The sequence below is a fragment of the Ichthyophthirius multifiliis genome (genome assembly GCF_000220395.1).
Source record: "Ichthyophthirius multifiliis unplaced genomic scaffold scaff_1120509250154, whole genome shotgun sequence".
Classification (NCBI taxonomy): domain Eukaryota; phylum Ciliophora; class Oligohymenophorea; order Hymenostomatida; genus Ichthyophthirius; species Ichthyophthirius multifiliis.
In genome coordinates this window covers 121,744-146,030 of record NW_004087037.1, presented here as the reverse complement: position 1 = coordinate 146,030, position 24,287 = coordinate 121,744, and the positions used below count along the sequence as shown (strand labels likewise).

The window sequence follows — 24,287 nt, the reverse complement described above, 5'->3', positions numbered from 1 at the left end:
AAAATATCTAAATACAATTTTTTTTTATTATCATCAATAAGATGTGTAATATTAAATATTATATTATTTTATATTTTTAATAATAATAGTAAATGCAGATTTTATAAAATATTCTTTTTTTTATAATTTTATATTTAAAAATTAAAAAAATATTTATCATATTATAATATTTTTTTATTTTTTAGTCAATTATATATTAATTTTTTTTTTTTTATTTATTAAACATAAAAATTGATACTAAATGCATAAATAGAATTAAAAATAATAAATTCTTTTAAAAATTATTCTTTTTTTAAATTAAATTATAATAATAATTATATATTTAATAAATAAAAAAATTATTAAATTTCTAAATATAGTTTTAAATTATAATTTATCAACTTAACCCTAATTTTTAATCTTAAAATTTTATTCAATTCAATTAAAAAATATAATAAATTAATAAAATTATAAAATACATATATTAAATATTTCAATCATTATTATTTTAATATATTGTAAATGTTTCAAACAAAAAATTATTAATGTTATAATATAAACTTATATTATTAAAAAAATATTTTTTTATTTATTATATAAATAAATAATAAGTAATTTTGTTATTATTTCAATAATTTAATATTTATTTGATTTATTTTAAAATTTAATGCAAATATTTTTATTTTTATATTTTCAATTAATTTAAATATGTTTATATTTATAATTTATTAGTTATAAAAAATATTACATTTCCATTTTTATTTATTAAATATAAATATCAAAGAAAACAATTTTTTAAAAAATGAAATAAAAAAATGCAAAATTTTAAAATAAATAAATATATTTTAATATATAAAATTTTAAATGAATAGTTAATAATTCTTATATAATTATATTTTTGTTAAACTTATTAATAATATTTATTATCTATTAATATTTAAAAAATTATTAAAAAAATAAAATCATTCTTTATATTTAATTTTTTAATTTTTTTTTTATAAAAATTAATATTGCAAATTTTTTTTTATAATAAACATATTTAATTAATAAATGCTTTATATTAAAAATACTTAATATATATATATAAATACATATACATAAATGAATTATTATTAAAATATAAATTTTATATTTTTCTTATATATTAACCATAAATTAATGCTAATGAGCTTTTTTTATACGTTTATAAAATAAGTATTATATCCCTTGCCCAAGGAACTATATTTAATACTTGAAATTTATTTATCCTAATAATCACAAGTAAATTCTTTATTTGAAACTTCAGTTCCTTTTTGAGCAATTATAGGTTCTATTTCAAGCGGGAAAATTTTATATGCACTGACTAGGGCAAAATCATTAATATTTATGAATTTTTCGAGTTTAATATTGACTATTAAGTCAATTAACAAGCTTTATTTTTTTTTCAGTTCAAAATTTTTAAGTGGGATTATAACTGGTTTAAATAACAATTTAATTTCCCAATAATTAAAAGCCTATTTATATTTCATTAATATAGGAGCTTCATTTGGTTTTTTTTTTTAATTAAATATTAGATATAAATGTTTAATATTCGAGGTTAGCATTTCTATTTATTTTAGTTTTGCATAAACTGGAATGATTGTCTAGTTTAAATAATTTTATGGAGAAATTATTTAATTGAAATATAAAAAATCAGTGTGTTTATGCTCAATTATTTTAATAATGGGTCAGGTATTAATATTGTTATAATGTATTAATGTCAGATATTTGTGAAAGAATTAAGCAATTTTTCAATTAAAAACTATATATTATTAGCTTCTATATTTATATTGCTTTTATCTCCAATTTTTATTAGTTTTGTTTTTGGATTGTTTTGGCAGAAACAAAAAAAAGCAATTTCATAAGTTTTTTTTATTTTTGGCTATAGTTATTGTTGTATATTTTTAAACGCCTTTGATTTCGATGAAATTAAGTTTTTGTTATTTGCTTTTAACTCTTCTTTAGGGTCTATTTTACGGCTCTACAGTTCTGAAATCTTACCTAAAAAAGGGTTTAGCATTGCCATTTTCTGTAATTATTTTGGCGGATTTATTAAGTATGATATTCATTACACCTTATATATAAAATAATATGTGCTTTATGTGTAGATTTTTCTCTTATAAATGTTTCTTATTTATTTATTTTTTTTAAAAAGGAGCCTCATAGCTTTAAATAAGACAGTAGTATTAATAAAAAAAGACTTTAGTTATTAAATAATTGTCTTTAAAAAACAATTGAAATCTGAAATTAAGTTTGAACATATATGAAAAGTTTATGATTTTTTTATTTATTTTATTTGAATAAAAATGAAAAGAATATAAACATTATATTAAACATAAAAAGTAATTTTTTATTATATTTATTTAAAAATCATTTTTTTTCTTGATATGTATGATTTTAATTTCTTTTTTATATTATTAAAGATTTTATAAAAAAAGATTATAATTAAAAATAATATTTTTAAAAGATATAATAAAGTTTTATTTATAAAAAATATTTCATTTATTAATTTATAAAGAAGATAAATTTATTATTTATATTTATTATTTTATTAACTTAAAAATATAAAGATATTTTTTTATTTATTTTTTTCATTTATTTTATATAACTTTGTCTTTTTAATTATATATTTCTATTTGATTTAAATATTTTTTTTATCAGTAAATATCTTTTTATAATTATCGACTCTTTAAGTATTTTATTAATTTTAAATTTCAAATTTATATAAACTTCTTTATTTTTTATAAAGGGACCTATTAAAATTAGCTTGAATAGGCGAATAGTCATTATTATATTATTTTCCTATATTATAATTAGAATAAAGTTATTATTAAAAATTTTTATTACTATTAATAAAATCAACATTAACCTTAAGTGAAATATTTTAACTTTTTTTTTACTAAAACTTATCATTCACTAAAAGCATATTTTTTAATTTAATATATTTTTTACTATTAGTATATTATTAATTTTTTTCTTAAGTAAAATTTTAAGAATGCATTTTCTAAAGAATTTATTAATTCAAATTATTATGAAAGCTAATTGACTTAATAATTTAATTTGAACTTCTTTAAAAATTGTAATTTATATTGTTTTAATTTTCACTAATTTCAATTAATGAAGGAGTTTAATTATCCTATTTTTTAAAAAAAGCTTTTTATATGTTATAAGCAAATTATTATTCTATTATCGATTTATTCTTTTTTTTTTAAATAAATAAATGTTAAATAAAATAAGAATATTATTACAGCTTTAATACTTTATTATGATTATGGCTTTTTTTATTAACTATCAAATTTATTTTTCCCTATTTTTAAATAATTAAGTCCATTTATATGTGCCTAGTAATTTATCACTTAGCTTCTTTTTTTCATTTTATTAAATTTAAAAGCTTATAATTATCCATCTGTTATTTTTTAAGTTGTTTTTTGAACTATTTTTGTTTTTACATGTTATTATAAAGACTTAATATTTTTTTCTTTAAATTATTAATAAAACCTTAATTTTAATTATTATTTAAAGCCAATAGATAATGAATCTTTTATATCTATTTAAATCACCTTATAAGGTGATTTAATAAAATTATAACTCTTTTTATTATCAAGAGAGTAAATAGAGTGAATTTTTCTTTTTTTTTCAACCTTATTGTCTATAGAGAAATGTTTATTTTCTTCTTATTACTATTTTTAGATATCTTAGAAAGTCGCAATTTTCGGAGAAAAGCAAATTAAATTTTAAGATGAACCAAATTTTTGAGATAAATTGAATTTTAAAGGTGAACTATCTTTTAAACTACTACAATTTTTTTAGGGAGAATTATATTTAAAGGGAAAATCGATTTTTAAAAGAGAAGCAAAATCTTATTTTTAGCTAGTATTTCTATTAATTATGGCTGAAGAATTAGAATTGCAAGCAACATTATTTTCATATTTCAAAGGAGAAGCAGATTTTTATTTAATTAATTATAAGCTTTTTAATTATAATATTTCTGTTTTTTCTTCTAATTTTTTACATTCATTATTTTGTAGTTAATTATATGTTAATTAATTTATGTTATTATTCGATAAAGCATAAACATCTTTTTCTTGATAAAAATAATTCTAGAAATTATAAATTTACTATTTTATATTTTAAATTCTTTTTTCCATTAAAGCATTTTTTTTTAGAAGTCTTTCAAAAATAAAATCTCTAGCACCTTATTCAGGCATTATTTTTTCCAAAAAATCACTTTTTTAAATTTGTTGTAGTTCTCCAGAAGAAGATTCACATAAAACTGAAAAACTTCTATTTTTTTTTTCAAGAATATCCTCTTCTCCGAAAATTTCGGGTTTAGATAATAAATAAATCTATTATTTTTTATTATTTTTTTATTTTTTTATATATTTTATATTACTCGTACTAATTTTATATTTTAGATATCTGATTTTATATTTTTTTATATAGTTTTTTCTTCATCTTTTATATTATAAAATTTTTTTATAACTACGAATTCTCCACTTAAAATTAAATATATAGAATTTGAATCGTGGTTTTCTTAAAAAACAATATCATTTTTTTTTAATTAAAGTTTTTTTGAATTTAAAAATATTTTTTTTATTAAAGATAATGAAAACTTATTAAATATTAAAAATTGAGAAAAAAAATCAATATCTTATTTTATTTTCTGTTATTCTAATTTCTGTTATATTAAAACTAAATATTTCCCATTTAAAACAGCACCACATGCTTTTTACATAGTTTTTGCCTAATTAATATTCTTATTTTTATTTTTTTATTTATTTAAAAAAAAATAAAAAAAAAAAATCATAAACACTATTATAAGGATAAAATAAACTAAAATAATCATTTTCTTTCAAAAAAAATTGCTTTCATTTCATTTTATTTATAAAATAGACCCTACACTACCTTAAAATATAAGAAAAAATTATTTTGATTTTATTCAAATTACATTTAAAAAATTCAATAATACTATTTTTTTTATGAAAAAATATTAAAAAAAACTTTTTTTTAAAAAAAGATTATTCTTGTTAAAAACTTAAATATTCTAACTTTCTAACTTTAACAAAAATTAATATAAAGATTTATAATAATTCAGTATTTTTTAGAAAAATTAAACGAATAATAAATTTAATAATTTTATTTTATATAAATATATATTATTTATAAATTTATATGATTTTTTAAATTCATATTTATTATGGAGATTTATAAAATTCATAAATTTACAAATAAAGAATAAAAATATTATATATTTATTTAAATATTCATCTTTTACCTTTTATTAAATATTACTTTTATATTTAATTTCTACATTCTTAACAACAACTATTTTTTTTTAATTAAACCAAATACATATTTAATTTTACTTAAAATAAAAATAAATTTGTTAATATAAAAAATATTATATTTCATTAGTTTAAATATTATATAAACATTTTTAAAAAATTTCTTTTGAAAATTATAAAGAATGCATTTTTAATTTATTAAAATTATAGACTAAATAAATAGCTTACAGAACTTTTTGTTCTTACACAATTCTTATTTATTATAATATTTTTTAAATAAGTTTGAAAATTCAAGCATAATAAATTCTTTTTATTAATATATTTAAAAAGTAATAAAGTTTTATAGTATTAATTTTTGTTTGTTACACCATATTTTTTATTATTGAATACATTTTACAAAAAATACCTATAAAATTAAATATAATTATAATTAAAAGAAAAAGCATCATAACATAAATTATATTAGTTAATTTTATAAATAAAATTTAAAATAATTTACGATATTATATACATTTAAAAGCAATAAATGTAGAAATAACCATAAACAAAAACCTTAATAATTAATTAAAGAAAAACTTTAACTAAAAAATCTTCCTTAAACTATTCTCTAAACGATTAATTAAAAATGTTTCCTATGAACATATTCCACGGAGAATTTTTTCGACTGAGAAATCCATTTTAAGCTATAGAGCAAAAACATTTAATTTTTTTTTTAAAAAGCACATTACTAGATTACTTGTTACTTTTTTATTTCAAATGGTAGTGTTTTATTTAAAAACATTCTATTCATCTTTTAAAGTTTAAATATATATAAACTAAATTAAAGCTTTTTCTAAAAATAATATAGGAGAATATAGTAAAAATAAATGGTATAACTTATATTTCTAAATAAATAACAAATAAAAATTCAATTAAAACATTGAAAACTGTTCAATATTATGTAATTATTATAAAAAGGATATATAATTTATATAATTAATCAAATAAATAAATAATAGTAATTCTTTAATTTATACTATGAAATTTATGGGAGTATATAGAATTTCAACTTTATTAAATCGGATGATTTTCACTTTCTAAAGCAAAGTTATTAAAATTAAAGATATTACTTATTTAGATGATTAAGATGAAACCTTAATTCAAATTTTTGAGGATAAAAATTTTTTGATTTGATATTTTTATTTATAAGTTAATTCTAATTCAGGTAGGTATCTTATTTGGAAGAAGATGCTTGTAAATAAACAATAATTTGAAAAATAATTCCTATATGTTAAAAGAATATATTTCTGTTATTAATTTTAGTCTATGTTTTTTAAAAATAGATAAGAAATTAATTAAACTGTATTTTGTTTTTTTATTCATAATTTTTTATTTAAAAAAAAAAAGTATAATTCATAAACTGATTGATAATATTCTATTTCTAATGGTAATGATATAACTTAAGACAATATAATTTAAAAAACATAATTATATAAACAATATATTAATTAAGTAAATTAAATAAATATTTTTAATAGAACTTATATATAAAATAAAAAAAAATATTATAAATAATATTTATTTTAAAAAATAAAAAAAAAATAAAAAACATTTATTTTTTTTTTAAATAAAATCAATGTAATAAAATTTAAATTATTAATAAAAATTTTCCTAAACAAATATATCTTCTGCATAAAACTCCGATTAACAATATTATAAATTAGTTAACTAAAAAGACCAATTACTATAATAATTCATTTAACAAAAAATCAAAACCCAAAACATATATAAGCCCTCCATAGCATTCCACGAATACGAGGATAATTCAAAATATGAAGGTCAGTTAACAAACGATTCTCGAAACGGGATCGGCGTATATTATTTTTCGAATGGCGACATATATTACGGTGAATGGCAAAACGACTAATTGCATGGTGAAGGCACATATATATATCAAAGCCAAGAACAATATTAAGGGTAGTTCAAAAACGGGAAAAAAAACGGAAAAGGAATATATATATACTAAAATCAAAGCTATTATGATGGAACTTACAATATGGATAAAAGACATGGTTATGGTGTTTATAAATACGTAAAAACAAACGAAAGATATGAAGGAGAATGGGTAAATGGGGAAAAATAAGGACAAGGGACTTATTTTTATTCAAATGGGGGAAAATATTAAGGGTAATGGTTAAAAAATCAAAAACATGGAAAAGGAGCTTATTATTATCCTTCTGGATCTGTATATGAGGGGGATTGGCAGGATGATAAAGTTAATGGGTTTGGAATTTAGATCGTAAAAGATAGTTACAGATACGAAGGTTAGTTTTAAAATGGGTTGAAAAGTGGATAAGGTATTTTTATATTTTAAGATGAATCAAGTTATGAAGGAAACTTTTTGAATGATTTTATTAATGGGAGTGGGAATATGAATTATGCGAATGGGGATATTTATTAAGGTGAATTTTTTAATGATATGAGAAATGGAAATGGGACATATTAGTATGCCAATGGAGATATTTATGATGGAGAATGGAAAGATGATAAAAAATAAGGAGTAGGAACTTTGGAAATGCAGACTGGTGATATATATGAAGGAGAATGGTATTTTATTATTATATTTGCTTTATAAATTAAAAAAATTTAAATAGGAATGAAGGAAAAAAAAATGGAACAGGAGCTTATAAATTTGCAAATGGAGATAGTTATGAAGGTTGTTTTGTGAATGGACTAAGGTACGGGAAAGGAATATATACATGGTCAGATAAATCATTTTATAAAGGAGATTGGGAATAAGTGTGTTAAAAAAATAATAAAAATAAATATATATATATATATATATTATATAAATATATATATATTATATATACATAATTAATATATTATATTAAATTTATTTATAAATATATATGTATATATTTTTTATAAGGATAAAATGAATGGTAAAGGTATATATTGTAGTTCAGATGGAAAATAAGTTGAAGGTTATTTTGAAAATGATAATTTTGTAGGATCATTATGATTTTTTTAACTATTATTTGATAAAATATAATTTTTATTTATAAAACAATATATTTATACATATTAATGAAATAAATTTTTTTTAATATTAATATAATATTTTTTTTTTGATATTATATTTTTTATTTTTTTTTATTTAATTAATATATTTGTTTATAATAAAATCATATTTTTAAAATTTTACAATTATTAATATTATTTATTTATATCTTTTATCATTTTTGTTTAAATAAATATAAATAAAAAAATTTATTTTAAATATGTAATAATAACCTCCATAATTAGATGAAGAACAATTAAATTTTATAATTGTTTAAGATTACGTTAATTTAGCTTTACGATTATCAAAAATATGTGCAAATACTTGTTAAGTTTTTAAAAATAATACATATAATATAACATAGTTATAATAAAATTGTATAGGTATTTAAAAATTTCAATCAATTTTTATTTATTTGTTAAATATATAATTAATAGAAACTTGTGTAAATAATATTTAAAAAACATAATCTTCTTTCTTAGAAAATTATAAAAATTTACTTTTATAAGAAGATGCATAATAGGAAAACGAATGAAAAAAAATTAAATACTTTATCTATAAATAATTTAGATTAATATATTTTATTTAAGTAATTATATTATTTATTGAAATCATAAATGAAATTTAATAAGTTAATTTAGCTTTTATTTTATTTTTAAAAAAATCATATTATATTTACTTTTATCTTTTATTAAATAATCTAATAAATAATAATATATATATATAAATATATGAATAGAGTTTCTATACAAACAAATAAAAAAAAAATATTTTAATTTAATTTATTAATTCCAATAAAAAAAATTATAATATCTTTTATTGAATTATAATATTATTAATATATCATAAATTTAAATAAAATAAGAAATGATAAAACCAGGATCAGGCTCATCAAAAGTTGCAAAATAAAATTTAGAATAAATTTCAGCAAAAATTTCATCTGGGACTATAATTGTAATTAAAATTTATAATTTTCAATTTAACTTTTATTTGTTTTTTGAGTATTTAAAAAATACAATTATAATAAAAAATTAATATAAAAAGCTTAGCATCTAACATTTTTTAATTTTAATAAAAGGACTTTGAAGAATTACATTAAAAATCACTTCATTTAAAAATAAAAAATTACATTAAAAATAAAATTGCTTTGAATTCAACAAAAGCAATATTTTAAGACTTCAAGCCTAACCTATATCATGAAACAGCCAGAGATAAATACCTTGATGTTTTTAATGCATATAAAAAACATGATAAAGTTGAATTAATGAAGCATTTATCAGTCCCATTATATGATGTAAAGATTAATTTAAATTTCTTGTTTTTTTTTTTTTTAAATAAAAAAATAAAAAAAAAGATATTCAAGACATCAATAAAGAAAAATAGGCCTTTACCATTTACTTTATATGATGAACTTATTGATATTTCAGTTGTTATGGCAAGAGTTTATTCATTGGATAAACATTTAAATAGTCGTGCTAATACTTGGCATTAAATTACTTGTTAATTTGTATTTCATGATAAGCTATTAAAATAAGATATTAAAAAATATAATGTTTTTGAAAGAAGATAAATTGAAAACACAATTCCTAATTCATGGAGAATATGTCATTTTGATTGAAAAAAAAAATAATTATTATAATTTAATTTTTAATATTTTTTTTTAAAACAAATTTATCATTTTTTTTTATTTATAAAATTAATTTTATATAAATATAAAAAATATAAATATATATATATATATTTCATTATTAAATAATAATCATTAAAGTTCTATTTTAGGAATACATATATGATTAATTTTATTAAACCAAAATGGCAATTACTATGATAATTCATGTGCTTTTGCTATTAATTCTTTATTATTTTTTTTTAATTTTATAAAACAAAAAAATATAATTACATTGTCCTTCATGTTCTCTTGCTAAATTTTTAAGAAGCATGTTTCCATAAATTTAAAGACATAGTACTTTATTATAGTTATCATTCTAATATAATAAAAAAAATATAATTTTAAAAATATATAAGCCTTACATCTCCTATAATTTCTAAAGTTTTTTTAAATAACTATTCAGCTCTTCCATGCTTTATTTAAAAAATAAAAAAAAAAAGCATTACTAAAGAAAATAAAAATACTTCATTGTAATTATTACAAAAAACACCTAAAGTAATTAAAAATCTATCAATATTTACAGGATCTATCTATTCGAAAAATTTAAGCCCATATTTAAACCAAAACATAGCATCCTATTATTTAATAATAAATAAATATATACAAAAACATTAAATAAATTACAGTTTTTAAATCAGGACATGTATGAAATAAAAATTCTTAGATATTTAATAAAGGAATTCCACATTATTTATTTTTTAATAGTATTTAGTTTTCTGTTGGATCCTTTATATTATTTTGTTAATAAAAAAAAAATATTATAATTTTTTTTTTTTTTTTTTCATAAAATAAAAAAAAAAATACAAATTTTTAATGTTCTTCCGGGATTATATTATCTTAATCTAATAATATATTCAAATCTTTTTATTTTTCCTTATCTTCAATTTCATTCACATTTTAAATATACCACAAAGCCTTTTTGAATAAAGGAATAGTATTATCGAAATCAGCTTCTACTTATTCACTACTATAATCAGATTCCTTAAGCTTTAATTAAGAATTATGATATTTAGTTTCATCCCCTTATTCACCATCACTTTCTTCAGCATCCTCTAAATCCCTAAAATTTGGATGTTTATGCCACCAACAAGCAACAGCTAAATTATTTAGAGCATACCCTCTTAATAAGTTATTTGGGTCTAACATAATGCAATCTCTAAGCTTTTACTTAGCTTCGACAAAATTGCCTTTCAATAAATACGAAGTCTAAATTATTTAATTTATATATTTATTTATTTTTAAAAAAAATACGCCTAAATTAAAAGCGAATATTTATTCGAATTATTTTGGAATATTTTATTTTTCTTTTTCACTTAAAAGTGCTCTTCCTAAAACTATTGCCTTTATTTAATTTTTTATTAGAATGTATATTTATTTATATTAGTAAATATTATTTATATTTTTTTACAAATAAATTACTTTATTTAAATTAGATTTCATACAATGTAAAAATAAATTATTGTATTCAGTGTATATAATATTACTAGGTAATGCTTTATTTTAGGAAATTTAAATTATTTATTCGAGTGTGCTTTCGGCTTCCGAATATCTTTTTAATACTATTTGATTTGAGGCTAATCTATATTTTAAAAAACATTTATTTTTTTATTAAAAAAATAAAAATATAAGACTTTTTCAAAACTATTAGTTAGAATTATTCGTTTTAGCCTTATCTGTTTAAGTTTTCTAATGATCTTCTAAAAAACTCATGGGATATTTTATATTTCCCTTTTTTATAAAACTACAGAGCTTTTTTATATTCTAGTTCTATATCTATTAATTTAAATTCCATTGGATCAAGAGATTATTGTAAAATATCTTATATTTATTATTAATCATGATTATAATTTTCTACATCATTATTTAATTTATAATCGGCAAATTTTTATTTTTGTTAATATTATATTTATGGTTATATTTTTGTATGTATTTTAATTTTTTATTATATAAACTTAAAGGGGAAGTTTATTTTAGATATATGAAGCATGTAATTAAACTTTTATTTTTATTATTAAAAAAAAAAGGTAATTAATTATAAATAAAAATAAATATTTGTGTAAAATAAAAATAATATTTATAAGTATAAATTTTATATAAATAAAATTTATAAGAAAAAATGTAAATTATTATATTTTTAGTGTTTATTTTTTTATATTTAAGTATTTAATAAAAATTTTATAATAAAATTAATATATGAATATTATTTTCAAAGTTTTATATATTTTTAATAGAATTAAATTGAGTTTGTTAAGAATAACAAAAAAAAAATTAATTATATATTAATAAAAATTAATTTATTTATTTTTAAAATATAATTAATATAATTTTTTATATTTATAAAAAAATCCATTATACTCAATGAATATTAATAATTTTTAATGTAAATCTATCATTATATTTTACATATATACAATAAAATTCTAATTAAAAAAAATATTAATTAATTTATATTATTTATAAGTTTTATTCTAAATATATGTTTTAATAATTAAAAAATAAAATAAAGTACAAATTTTCTTATATAATTTATATTAATTATAATTTAATATTTTTAAATATAAATTAATATTTATATATTTAATAATTTTGAAGTATATTTTTATCTTAAAAATAAGAAAATATTTATATAAAAACATGATTATTGATTATTTTTCTAAATAATCTTTTATTTATTTATATTGAAATATTTTAATGCAATTTTCCAAAAATTATATAAAAAATCTAAAGTACTATTTAATAATAATTTCTAAATGAAATTTAGATTACAAAACATTACAAATTACTATCATTTATATATGAATATTTATAGATAATATATAATATAATATACATTATGAAGTCAACAAATATCAATTAATAAAATATAAAAATCATAAAAATATTTTAAGATTCTTTTCTAATAATTAAGAATTATATATAATAAAAGATATGTTTTTTCACATAAAATTCACAATTACTATTTTCAGTCAAAAAATGTAATAAAGAGAAACAATTATTTAATGAAAATTAATTAAATTAATATAAAAAAATTATTTTGGAAATTCATTATATTGATAAAGTTATTAAATATAAAAAAAAGCAAAATCCTTTTGATTTTATTACAAAATATCTTTATAGGAATACTGTTTTGAAACTTTCTAAATACATAGAAATTCACTTTTAAAGGATAATAATTTAGGATTAGGAAGATTTTATAAGAAGAATGCTTAAATAAATCGGTTATTAAAGAAGTTTAATTAGAGAAATCATTATTGATACTATAGAATATTCAAAATTTTCTTTTAAATTTGGATATTTAATTAGAAAATGATTAAAAAAAATATTAATTAGTAGATATTATAGAATTATTGTTTATGTTTTTACTGAATATATTGGATTTATGTAAGAGCCTTATATGGAAATTGGATTTTTTCTTGTATTAATTATAAATAAATAAAAATTTGATAAGGAATTACTTAATTATAATTTAAAATTTATAATCAAAAAATAAAAAAATTAAATTTAAGAATAAAATATTATAATTAAAGAAATAAGTAAAAATATTTATATAATAAATAAAGAAAGCAATTCTAAAAAGATTTTCAGATCTAATTAAATTAAAATAAAATAATAATATTAAAATATTACAAACTATTATAAGATAAAAAATAATAATAATTATCTAAATGAAATTGAATTAAGAATTTTTTTAAAAAATTTAAATTAAAAATAAAGTAAGCCTAAATAAATTAAATAGTTTTGATTATATCTAATATTAATTATGCTTAATATAATTTATATAAGCATATTGACATAAATTATTATTAATAAATGCTTAGAATAGATTAAATATCTTCTTTTTAATAAAAATTAAAAATTTATTTATTATTACTAAACCAAAAATAAAAATAATGTAATAAGAATAAAATAATATACTTTTGATTATAATTTAATAAGTTTCTAAGATTAAGAAATGGTAGATTTTTTATAATCTAATAATTAGAATATAAAAATAGATAATTAGACTTAATAATAGTTTATATTAAAATATTTAATAAATAAAAGAAAGTTTTTAATAAAGTTAACCTAATATATAATAACTATTATATTTAGTATAATATTAATGTTTTTATTATTTTTAATTAAATTTCTAATATAAAATTTTAATATACAAACAATTAATTTATATAAAATATAATATTTAATTATAATTAAATAATAATGATAAAATAATTTTATAAAAGTTTTTATTAATTAAATATATATTACTTTTCAAAAAAAATTTACATAACAAAATTTTAATTTACTCTAATAAAATTTCAATCGACATAATATTATAAAATATATTGAAATTTCTAGTAACATTTACTTAATTATTTAATAATCTAATTAATTTTATTATTTTGATTTAAGTTATTTTTCTAATCACTCATATGTTACAAAAAAACCCTTTAATTAACTTTCATATCATCATATTTTATATTTTTCATTTTATAATTTATCTTATCAAAAATACTTTCCAATTATGTTTTTTGTTTAGTTATTATTTATATTTACTTATCTAAACTTAGTTTGTATTTTTTAATATCTTCAAATACAATTTGACTAGCTTTAATATGTTTAATAGGTCCTAAATTTAAATATGTGTTATTTTTTTCTCTAATATTAGGAGGTTACCATTCTATTTTAAGTTTTGGTTTATTTAATTTATATTAATTATCAATAAACTCTTATGTATATTTTGGAGTTTCAGTCTCAAATAAAAAATCTCTTTCTTCAAAAATTTTAAGTATTAGCTTTTCTGCAGAGCAAGTATTAAATATTTTTAATTTATTATCTATTATTTATTCATTTTATTTCTTATATTCATTTTCAAACTAATTAATTTTTTTTTCTTAAATAGAAATGTCCTTAATTTTTTTTTATTTCATTTCATATTTTATTTAATTAATCTTTATTTCTTTCTATTATTTATCTAAAAAATAATAAACAGGAAGTTATGTCTAAACCAATAACATAGGAGTTATTATTTAAAAATCATATTCTAACTAAGAATTTTTAAAATATATATATATATATATATATATATATATATATATATATATATAAATATATATATATTATATTACTTTTGATAAATTTTCATGTATTTTTTCCTATGAAATATTTCTAATATAAGTACATTTAATTTCGTATTAAGATTCAAAAGATCTTTTATGATAATAACTACTTAATTCAATTTTTTATAAATAGAAATAACTTAAACCAAGTTTATCATAGCATATTATCTCTTTACGCTGTAAATTGTAATACCATGAATATTCCAAAGCTTTTTTATAAAAAAGTACAGCTTCTTCGTATTTTTACAGATTAATTGAAATATCTCCCATTTGAATGTAAATTTTAGTTTTTAAAAAACTATATTTTTTCGATATTTCTGTCAAATTTTTAGACTAGAATAAAAAAAAGAAAGACTTATTATAATCACTAATTAAATATGCAGATTTTGCTAAAAAAAGTGTATAATGCACAAGTAATTAAATTTATCTCGTTTCTATTACTTTAGACATATTCTGAAATTAAAATAAATACTATTATTATCTTTTTTTTATATCTATCATTTATAAAATGAAATTTTATTTCTCATTTTAAAATACTTTAATAATATTTTAAATTAGACTTTTTTTTTCTTCTGAAAATAATATATTTTCCCGATTAAGAAACTCAGATTTTTTTTTCTAGAATTTTTTCTCGAAAAAATTTTTGAGTTAAATTTCCTTGCTTTTTTAATAACTTGATTATTTCTTTAATTTCAACTAATTTCCTTCTTCTTCTATTTTCTCAACACAAAGATGCTAAGAGACTTAATTTGTATTATTGTTTAGAAAACATTTCGAATTATAAGTAGTATGAGGTCGATTAGAAGTGTAAAAAGTAGTTTAATTTGATTATAAAAGGTTCGAATTTTCATTATTTACATTCTTGCTTGTATAATTAGTAAAAAAAAGGGAATTGTTTTTTTATTTAAACTAATATCTTTAAATTTAATTTATATTTGATAATTTTTGTTATCTTTGACTTTATTACAATTTGTAAAAATATTGTTAAAAGCAAATGCAGATGTAGAATTTTTTAAATGATTATTTTTCGTAAATGATGATTAATTATTTATTTATATATATTTCTATTTTCCTATGTTTTTTTCTTAGTTTAAAAAAAAAGATTAGAATTTTTATGCTAATTAAAGCAATTGTTTTAAATAATTTAATATTTTTTATTTGATTTATAATTGTCTTATTAATAAAAACAATTTGTTGTAAATTTAAGATTATCTAAACTCATTTAAAATATTGTACTTTTTTTTCTTAAAGAAATTTATTTGTATAAAAATATGTTTGTTTGAATATAAATAAAAATAATAAATAACAAATTAATTATTAAAAATATAAATAAAAATGTTTTACAATAAATACTTATAATTCTAAATAATAAAAAAATATTTATAAATAAATTTTTAAAAATTCAGTATTTAATTGATTTAAATTAAATAAAATTTTATTATATATTTATATAAATTAAATAAAACTAAATATATTCTAGATATATTTTAAAAAAATTAAATAAAATTACAAATAAAAATAAAAATATTTAATAAATATATATATATATATAATACAAATAAAATGGCTTAGGAGTATTTTAATCAAATGAGAAGTAGTAAATAGCAATAATAAGAACAATAAAAAGCTTCTATTATAGGAATGCATTAAATATCTTTAAATAACATTTACGAAGCATGTTCTTAGAAATGCATTTTATCTTCATTTAGTAGTGAAGATATTAGTGATTAAGAAAAAGTTTGCTTAAATAAATGTTTTACTGTTAAAAATTAAAATTTTGTATAATCCATGAATAATGTAGCAGTTTTTCAATAATTACTAAATAAGTAAGATAAAAATACATAAGAATAATAAAAAGAATAAAAAAAATGAATAATGTTTAATATATTTATTTATTTATTTATTTATTTTAAAATAAAATATATAAAAAAGAAATTTTATGTGTAAATTGTTTAAATTATGATATATATATATATATATATATTTAATATTTGAATAAATACTATAATATGTAAATCTTATTTTTTAATTTTATAATTAATAAAATTAAAATATAAAAAAATAATAATTATATATTATTATATTATATAAATATTAATTATAATATATATAAATAAAATTATGATTATAATATATATATTATTATATATTTATATATATATTTATATATTTATATATTTATATTTTTATTATTATATTTATATATTTTTCTTATCAAAATTTTTTTTTTATTTAAGAATTTAAGATTTTATTAATTATCTGTATAATATTTTTCATAAATTTTAATATAATTAATATTAAATAAAAATTAATTTTTTTTTACATAAATTAAGAATTAATAAAAAATAAAATATATAAAATATATAAATAAATTATTAATTTTTTTTTTATATATTTTTTATAATTATATTATTTATTAAGCAATAATTATTTTTTTAATAAAAATTCTTTTAATCTTTTTATATATTATTGATATTAATAAAATATTATTTTTTATTTTAAAAAACATTCCAAGTATAATATATATATTATAATATTATTTATGTATTTCTTTAATTAAATTAAAAAAAATATTAATATCTATATTTTTTATTAAATAAAATAAAATTTTAATAAAATAAAGTATATTATCTTTAAAAAAATATTAAATGAGTTTCATAAACAATTGCTAAAAGTTTAGATAATTAATGACAAATAATTGCATAATGGTTCCTGGTGCTTTTAATGGTATGGTTGGACGAATTGCAGCAGATAATGGTATATAAAAAAATATTATAAAACTATAACTAAAATAGGATTCCAAGCTTTATATGTATCAGGAGCTGCAGTAACCGCTTCTTCAGGAGTTCCAGATATAGGGTAAAATTTAAATTTTTTAATAAAATATATATTTTTATTAAAAATTAATAAAACTCGAAACAAAAGCATTAAACAAAGTTATTTATATTTTATATTTGTGAAAATAGATATATATAAAAAAATAAAATAAATTAACTTATATATAATATATATTTATTATATGTTTTTTAATATATATAAAACTTAGACTTATAACTTTTGATGGATTTTGTAAAATTATTAAAGAAGTATCTATGTCTTCTGGTTTGCCTGTTCTTGCAGATGCTGATACTGGTTTTGGAGAAGGAGAAATGTGTGCAAGAACAGTTTGGGAATATTTTTAATCAGGAGCATCAGGTATAATAAAAATTTAATATTTAATTTAAACAAAACTTAGGATTACATATTGAAGATTAAATATTTCCAAAAAGATGTGGTCATTTAGATGGTAAAAGCCTTGTTTCATAATAAGATTTCGTCAGAAAAGTATAAATAGCAGCAGAAACTAGTTTAAAATGCTCAAATGGATAATTCATTATTTGTGCTAGAACAGATGCAAGATCAGTTGAAGGCTTAGATTCTGTTATAACTCGTTCAAAAGCTTATATTGATGCTGGAGCTGATATGATATTTCCAGAAGGTAAAATATATATATAATTTTTTATTTTTACTATATCTACGAAAAAAAAAAATTAAAAACTAATATATATAAAATTTATAAAAAAAGGACTTGGATCTGCTGAAGAATTTTAATAAGTAGCTTAAGCTTTAAAAGGATATGGACCTAAAGGAGGACCTTTTTTATTAGCTAATATGACTGAGTATGGAAAAACACCTTATATTCATATTGATGATTTTAAGAAATGGGGATATAATTGTGTAATTTATCCAGTTTCTACTTTAAGAGTAGCTATGAAAGCTGTTGATGATTTTTTCAAATAATTAAATAATGACGGAACTTAATAAAAATCTTTAAATAAGTAAATTAATTTAAATAATATTTATTGTTTTATAATTTTATATTATTATATTTAAGTATGTAAACTAGAAAAGAATTATATGAAACTTTAGGTTATACACCAGGAAAAGAATGGATTTATCCAAATATGTCTTAGAATAAAAAAATTGAATTACATATATAAAAAAAATGATAATTTTTATATATTATAAATAAATATATAGATATGTATCTTTAAACAAATAAATAAGTTATTTTTTTTATTTTTTTTTCTATTTTTTTAAAAAAATAATTCATTTCTTTTTTTTAATATCATTTTATTTTTAATCTAATTATTCTTATTATTTATTAATTTAATATTATTATTATTCAATTTATTATCTTTTTTTTTAATCATTTAAATCATTTTTTAAAATTGCTATCATTTAAATACTTTTAATTCTTATATTATCAATAGGAGTAATATCATCATGAAATTCTTAAAAAAGCTCATTACATTTTTTACATCCATTAGCCCAATATTAAGGTGTTGCCTAAAAAGAATAAAAAAATAAATTAAATAAATATATTTCTTAAATACATTTAAACTATTATTATCCCATAAAATAATACCATATTATTTTGCCCATACATCAGTCGATTTATAATACCAATCAGCAGAAGAATTTTCATGTATTCCATGATATTATTCTAAATGGTCGTAAATTTCAAAATTAAGGAATTATTTTATACAATAGACTGCTTATTTTAATTCGCATTAATTTTTTAAAATTTCCTGTTCGATTTTTTGTATTTAATCTTAAATTTCATTTTCTTCAGTTCTTAAATCATTATTATATAATTTCATGACATTTTTTAAATTTTGTGTTGGACGATTTATCATTATAAATTTGATTAAATATTAATTATTTAATATAATGAATTTTAGTTAGTTTATATTTTATTTTTAAGTAAAAATTTTTTTTTAAAAGAATATAGTTAAATTTTAATTTAAAAAAAAATAATATATAAAAATGAAATAAAATAATAGTTCATATATATATAAATATATATATATAAATATATATAAATATATATATATATATATATATATATATTTATTATCAACTCAAATCAAATCCACTATTTGAAAATATTGCTTCAAATAATTTTATCTTTAATGTACTTTTGTCTTAATAATCAGGAAGTTTTAAAATATTCATACATGTAGAACTACTTGGTAGTTTTTCTGGATGTTAAGGATTCCAATCGTCAATAGATTTACAAATACAAAAAGGAGGATTTAATTGTTTAAATCCTAAAGTAGGAGGTCTACTACAACTAGTTACAAAATGTAAAAATTTTTCTTTTTCAAGTTCTGAAAATTCATTTAAGCATTCCCAAAAGAAAATAATTATTAAATCATATTGATTGTAACCTTTAAAATTTTATATTAAATATTTTTATATACGTATATTATATATATATACCTTAATATTTAGTATTTTATTTTAAATCCTCGACATCAAAAGCTGTAAATTATCCTGAAATAATTAATTACAATTCATCATGTGAAAACATAGAAAGCCAATTTTAATCAATAACAGAAGCAAATCCTTGCCTAAAATTTTCAGCTTCAATTTAATTCATTAAATTTAATTTATATTATGCATATAAACTGATATATTCGTATTTATTCTCACTATATTTTTTTTAATATAAAATAATATTTATAATTATATAAATTTATTATTATATTATTTTTTACTTATTCACTATTATATTTGATCCGTCTTATTTTAATTCAACTTTTCCATTATATTCGTCGTCAATAGAAAAAGTAAGTCCATATTAGCTTACATCATCTTATGTATGTTTAAGTTTCATTAAATTTTTATATAAACTATTATCTATATATTAAAGATCTTCAATAGTACTAGGTTTTTCAAGAATTTAATTAAGAAAAACTTTCGAAAAAACCGGTTATATAAGAATATTTTCATATATTGCTTTTCCTACTATAGATCCTAAAAAGTAATATTTTCTAAATTTTTTATTTTTAAAATAATAAAAATAAAATTTGATAAATATATAAATACTATAATCTATGTTTATTATTAGGTGCTGGCATTAATGTTCTTTAAGATGTTTCTATAAACAATTCATATTCAATATTAAATCCTTAACTTTTAATTAAAAAATAAAAATTATTAAAATAATATATATATATATATATATATATATATATTTATATTTATATATATTTATATATATTTATATATATAAATATATAAAAATATACCTTATAACTGAATTTATAAATTCTTTTATAATACCCCCTCCATCTATTCCTGCTTCTTATAATCCATGTTCATCTAAGAAGCTTATTTTATATAAAGCTTTCATATTTTTATGTTTAAATTTTTAAAAAGCATCTTCCATTTCTTTCCCTCTTCTAATTTTAACTACTTTAGAATTTACAAAAACGACATTATTTTCATCTTCATTATCTACATCTTAATAGAAATCAAAAGGATCTCTATCCTGTCCTTTTTAATCTTCCAAAATAAACTCTTATAGTTTATTATATCTTTTTTCAAAAGAAAATATATGCGGCATATTATTTAAAAGCTTACTAAGGAAATAATTATCATTATTTATTCTTTGAAAATGAAAAGAACTTAACATTTTAGTCTCTTCGCAGTCTAAAAGCCAATTTTTAATGAATTTTTTTCTTTAATCTCTACAATATAATTACTTTAAAAGTTTTACTAATTTCTTCTCACATCTTTTATAACATTATTAAGGTTCTAAATATAATAGTTTAAAAGCAAATGTATTCAAAAATTCCACCAATTATTAAGTCTAGGTTAAATCGAAATGTTCTATAGAGTTATTCTATATTATAGAGGTAGGATTTAAACCCAAAGAGTAAAAAAACTCCTCGTCATCCATTAAACTTAGTTTTTTCTTATATAAAAGACAAAATAATTCAACTACACTACCCAAATATTTCTAATAGTTTTGAAATATAGATAATTAAAAGTTCTATATATATATATATATAAATATATATATATATATATATATATTATATATATATATATAAATAATTTTATTTACCATTAATTAGAATATATTTAACAAAGTATTTAGAAGTTAAAAAGATTAAGCAAATTTAATTTTCAAAGCCAGTTAATTTTGATTTTTAATTTTTCCAATATTAAGAAAAAGTTAACAAATTTAATTAATTTTTTCAAGTGAATTTATTTAAATTAAATTAGGATATGCTAATTAAAATTAAAAAAAATAAATGATTATTTTTTTTTGAAAAAAAAAATAATACATGGAATTTAAGAATTTAATAATTAACAAAATAATTAAATATTTTTTTGATTTCCGAATTAAAGTAAATCTATATCAGTTAATTATTAATCGTATTATTTATAAAATTATAAATTTTATTAAATATTTTCTATTTCCATTTATTATTAATCTATTTTTTATTTATATTTATTTTATTAGCCATTTTATTATCTAAAATTATGTTATTATATTAAATCTTATAGTACATTCATAAATTAAAAAGCAAAATTTTATAATTCATTCTAATTTATATTAAAAGGTTCAACCATTTACCATATATAAATATAGTTATTAATCCTATTTTTAATTAAATTTAAATGATTTTCCAAATTTATATTAATTTAGCTGTTTGAGATAATTTAAAACGCTAAATATGCTTTTTTTTAATCATTTTTAATTATTTTTTTCATACTATCATTAACATTTAAACATTATAATAATATATAATCATTATGTTTAGATTTATAATTAAAAATACCATATTTTAAAAGTTTAATATTGCCTTTTATTTAAAAATTAGGAGTATAATATTTTAAAGGGATTAAAATATTGAAATTTTATTATTTGCATTTTTTTAAAAAAATTATCAAAATTTAATTAAATATTTCTAAATCATTCTACAATAAATTTGATTTTTTCAACAAATACAATACTAAGCAAATTAACTTATAAATCTAAAAAAAATTATATATATATATATAAAATATAAAATTATTAATATATATATTTATTTTTTTTGTTTAATTTTTATTATTACATATGAATATTTTTCTTTTAATTATATAAATATAGACTCATCTTTTGCATTTATTAAAAATTCTGAAATACTTAATATAAGTAATTTATGACTATTAACATTATAATTATCAATATAAAGCAAAACATCAAAAAAAACTGGATATTTATAAAAAATCTGGTTACATATAGTATTATATTGTTATTATGTCAGTTTTTATTTTATTAAATTTATATCTTATTATTTCTTAAGAAAATCTTCAGAAAGATTTCGCATTTTTTTTATGTTCTATAACTTGTTTTTGATAAATGTTTGTATTTTAGAAGCTGATAAAATTTATAATTTTTCATGCTATTTTACTTCTTTTTCTTTCTTTTTTTTAGTTAGAAATTCCTTTTTATTATCCTTTTTTTCAAAACCTAAAAAATCCATTTTTTAATAAATATATTTTGTTTAGATTTGAATAATAATAATATATTTTTATATATAAAATATTATATATGTAAATATATATATATATATATATTTATTAAAAATAGGTTTTTTCTAATTAATATGTATTTGTATTTATTATTTATATAGAATAATAAAAACATGTATATATAAAAAATAATAATAATTAAATAATATCGAAATATATAAATTATTAATTTATTATTTATTTTATTCTTTTTTTATATATTTTAATATATTATTAATTAAATTATATTTTAATGCAATTTAATATATTTAATTTATTTATAATATTTATTTATTTTATATAAATAATTTTCATATTTACAATTATTATTTAAATATTATATATTTCTAGATATTTTTCTCATTTATATTTTTCATTTAATTTTTTATAATTTCTTTTATATTAATTTAATTTTATATATAATTTTTATATAATAATTTTTTATAATAATATAATTAAATTAATTATAATTATATCCTTAATATTTTTTAAAATTGATATTATTATAATATAATTTTTTTTTATAAAATTAAATTAGATACATAAGTGTTAATTATATATATAATTATATTTATATAAATTTTATTTAAAAAAAATAATATATCATTAAATATCTTATATTATTTATATAATTAAAAATCAATATAGTAATAATTCTTTTTTTTAAATATCTTATAGAAAATTTATATATTGGACATTTTCAAATTATTTTATATCCTTTCACACATTTTTATATTATATTTTTTAATAATAATAAAATATTTTTGATAATAAAAAAATCTTTTGATAAAAAATATGTTTTTGATAGTAATTTTTATTTTTAAAAATAAATATATATAAAAAATATTTTTATTAAT

At 15.6% G+C, this 24,287-nt stretch overlaps 4 protein-coding genes across 4 annotated transcripts, besides 44 other annotated features; 2 read left to right on the top strand and 2 right to left on the bottom strand. All coding sequences in view use genetic code 6, as the record gives it.

Moving 5' to 3' along the window:
- Window positions 1–2,568: 2,568 nt before the first annotated feature.
- Window positions 2,569–2,599: a microsatellite.
- A 322-nt stretch (window positions 2,600–2,921) lies between these two features.
- Window positions 2,922–2,961: a microsatellite.
- A 1,587-nt stretch (window positions 2,962–4,548) lies between these two features.
- Window positions 4,549–4,601: a microsatellite.
- Window positions 4,602–4,648: 47 nt separating this feature from the next.
- Window positions 4,649–4,682: a microsatellite.
- A 447-nt stretch (window positions 4,683–5,129) lies between these two features.
- Window positions 5,130–5,190: a microsatellite.
- Window positions 5,148–5,194: a microsatellite.
- Window positions 5,195–7,317: 2,123 nt separating this feature from the next.
- On the top strand, window positions 7,318–9,943 carry IMG5_051670 (phosphatidylinositol-4-phosphate 5-kinase, putative; the record flags this gene model as incomplete). The annotated part of the gene is made up of 5 exons (XM_004037427.1): window positions 7,318–7,868; window positions 7,916–8,064; window positions 9,191–9,279; window positions 9,404–9,619; window positions 9,680–9,943. The coding sequence occupies 5 exons, from the start codon at window positions 7,318–7,320 to the stop codon at window positions 9,941–9,943; spliced, it is 1,269 nt and encodes a 422-aa protein (XP_004037475.1).
- Window positions 8,086–8,175: a microsatellite.
- Window positions 8,087–8,183: a microsatellite.
- Window positions 8,088–8,184: a microsatellite.
- Window positions 8,346–8,401: a microsatellite.
- Window positions 8,377–8,414: a microsatellite.
- A 141-nt stretch (window positions 9,944–10,084) lies between the features above and the next one.
- On the bottom strand, window positions 10,085–11,162 carry IMG5_051660 (hypothetical protein; the record flags this gene model as incomplete). The annotated part of the gene is made up of 6 exons (XM_004037426.1): window positions 10,799–11,162; window positions 10,619–10,720; window positions 10,459–10,569; window positions 10,357–10,407; window positions 10,226–10,310; window positions 10,085–10,179 (listed from the first exon to the last, which is right to left on the bottom strand). The coding sequence occupies exons 1-6, from the start codon at window positions 11,138–11,140 to the stop codon at window positions 10,085–10,087; spliced, it is 786 nt and encodes a 261-aa protein (XP_004037474.1). The 5' UTR covers window positions 11,141–11,162.
- A 1,095-nt stretch (window positions 11,163–12,257) lies between these two features.
- Window positions 12,258–12,304: a microsatellite.
- Window positions 12,305–12,525: 221 nt separating this feature from the next.
- Window positions 12,526–12,565: a microsatellite.
- An 896-nt stretch (window positions 12,566–13,461) lies between these two features.
- Window positions 13,462–13,523: a microsatellite.
- A 1,513-nt stretch (window positions 13,524–15,036) lies between these two features.
- Window positions 15,037–15,099: a microsatellite.
- A 1,276-nt stretch (window positions 15,100–16,375) lies between these two features.
- Window positions 16,376–16,430: a microsatellite.
- A 506-nt stretch (window positions 16,431–16,936) lies between these two features.
- Window positions 16,937–16,970: a microsatellite.
- Window positions 16,971–16,978: 8 nt separating this feature from the next.
- Window positions 16,979–17,003: a microsatellite.
- Window positions 17,004–17,152: 149 nt separating this feature from the next.
- Window positions 17,153–17,196: a microsatellite.
- Window positions 17,155–17,272: a microsatellite.
- Window positions 17,163–17,299: a microsatellite.
- Window positions 17,170–17,271: a microsatellite.
- Window positions 17,224–17,308: a microsatellite.
- Window positions 17,225–17,301: a microsatellite.
- Window positions 17,227–17,301: a microsatellite.
- A 490-nt stretch (window positions 17,309–17,798) lies between the features above and the next one.
- On the top strand, window positions 17,799–19,082 carry IMG5_051650 (methylisocitrate lyase, putative; the record flags this gene model as incomplete). Its single annotated transcript, XM_004037425.1, has 6 exons — window positions 17,799–17,850; window positions 17,889–17,952; window positions 18,140–18,288; window positions 18,329–18,571; window positions 18,659–18,911; window positions 18,968–19,082. The coding sequence occupies 6 exons, from the start codon at window positions 17,799–17,801 to the stop codon at window positions 19,080–19,082; spliced, it is 876 nt and encodes a 291-aa protein (XP_004037473.1).
- A 112-nt stretch (window positions 19,083–19,194) lies between these two features.
- Window positions 19,195–19,259: a microsatellite.
- A 663-nt stretch (window positions 19,260–19,922) lies between these two features.
- Window positions 19,923–19,986: a microsatellite.
- A 6-nt stretch (window positions 19,987–19,992) lies between these two features.
- Window positions 19,993–21,711, bottom strand: IMG5_051640 (ubiquitin protein ligase, putative; the record flags this gene model as incomplete). Its single annotated transcript, XM_004037424.1, has 5 exons — window positions 21,171–21,711; window positions 20,968–21,054; window positions 20,637–20,912; window positions 20,359–20,570; window positions 19,993–20,306 (listed from the first exon to the last, which is right to left on the bottom strand). Exons 1-5 carry the CDS (start codon window positions 21,554–21,556, stop codon window positions 19,993–19,995), a joined length of 1,275 nt encoding a protein of 424 aa, XP_004037472.1. The 5' UTR covers window positions 21,557–21,711.
- Window positions 20,592–20,626: a microsatellite.
- Window positions 21,082–21,169: a microsatellite.
- Window positions 21,087–21,161: a microsatellite.
- A 206-nt stretch (window positions 21,712–21,917) lies between the features above and the next one.
- Window positions 21,918–21,976: a microsatellite.
- A 353-nt stretch (window positions 21,977–22,329) lies between these two features.
- Window positions 22,330–22,386: a microsatellite.
- Window positions 22,387–23,441: 1,055 nt separating this feature from the next.
- Window positions 23,442–23,490: a microsatellite.
- Window positions 23,451–23,497: a microsatellite.
- A 191-nt stretch (window positions 23,498–23,688) lies between these two features.
- Window positions 23,689–23,733: a microsatellite.
- Window positions 23,734–23,792: 59 nt separating this feature from the next.
- Window positions 23,793–23,887: a microsatellite.
- Window positions 23,806–23,870: a microsatellite.
- Window positions 23,806–23,878: a microsatellite.
- Window positions 23,809–23,881: a microsatellite.
- Window positions 23,819–23,873: a microsatellite.
- Window positions 23,857–23,936: a microsatellite.
- A 50-nt stretch (window positions 23,937–23,986) lies between these two features.
- Window positions 23,987–24,019: a microsatellite.
- Window positions 24,020–24,171: 152 nt separating this feature from the next.
- Window positions 24,172–24,237: a microsatellite.
- Window positions 24,181–24,237: a microsatellite.
- Window positions 24,238–24,287: the final 50 nt, after the last annotated feature.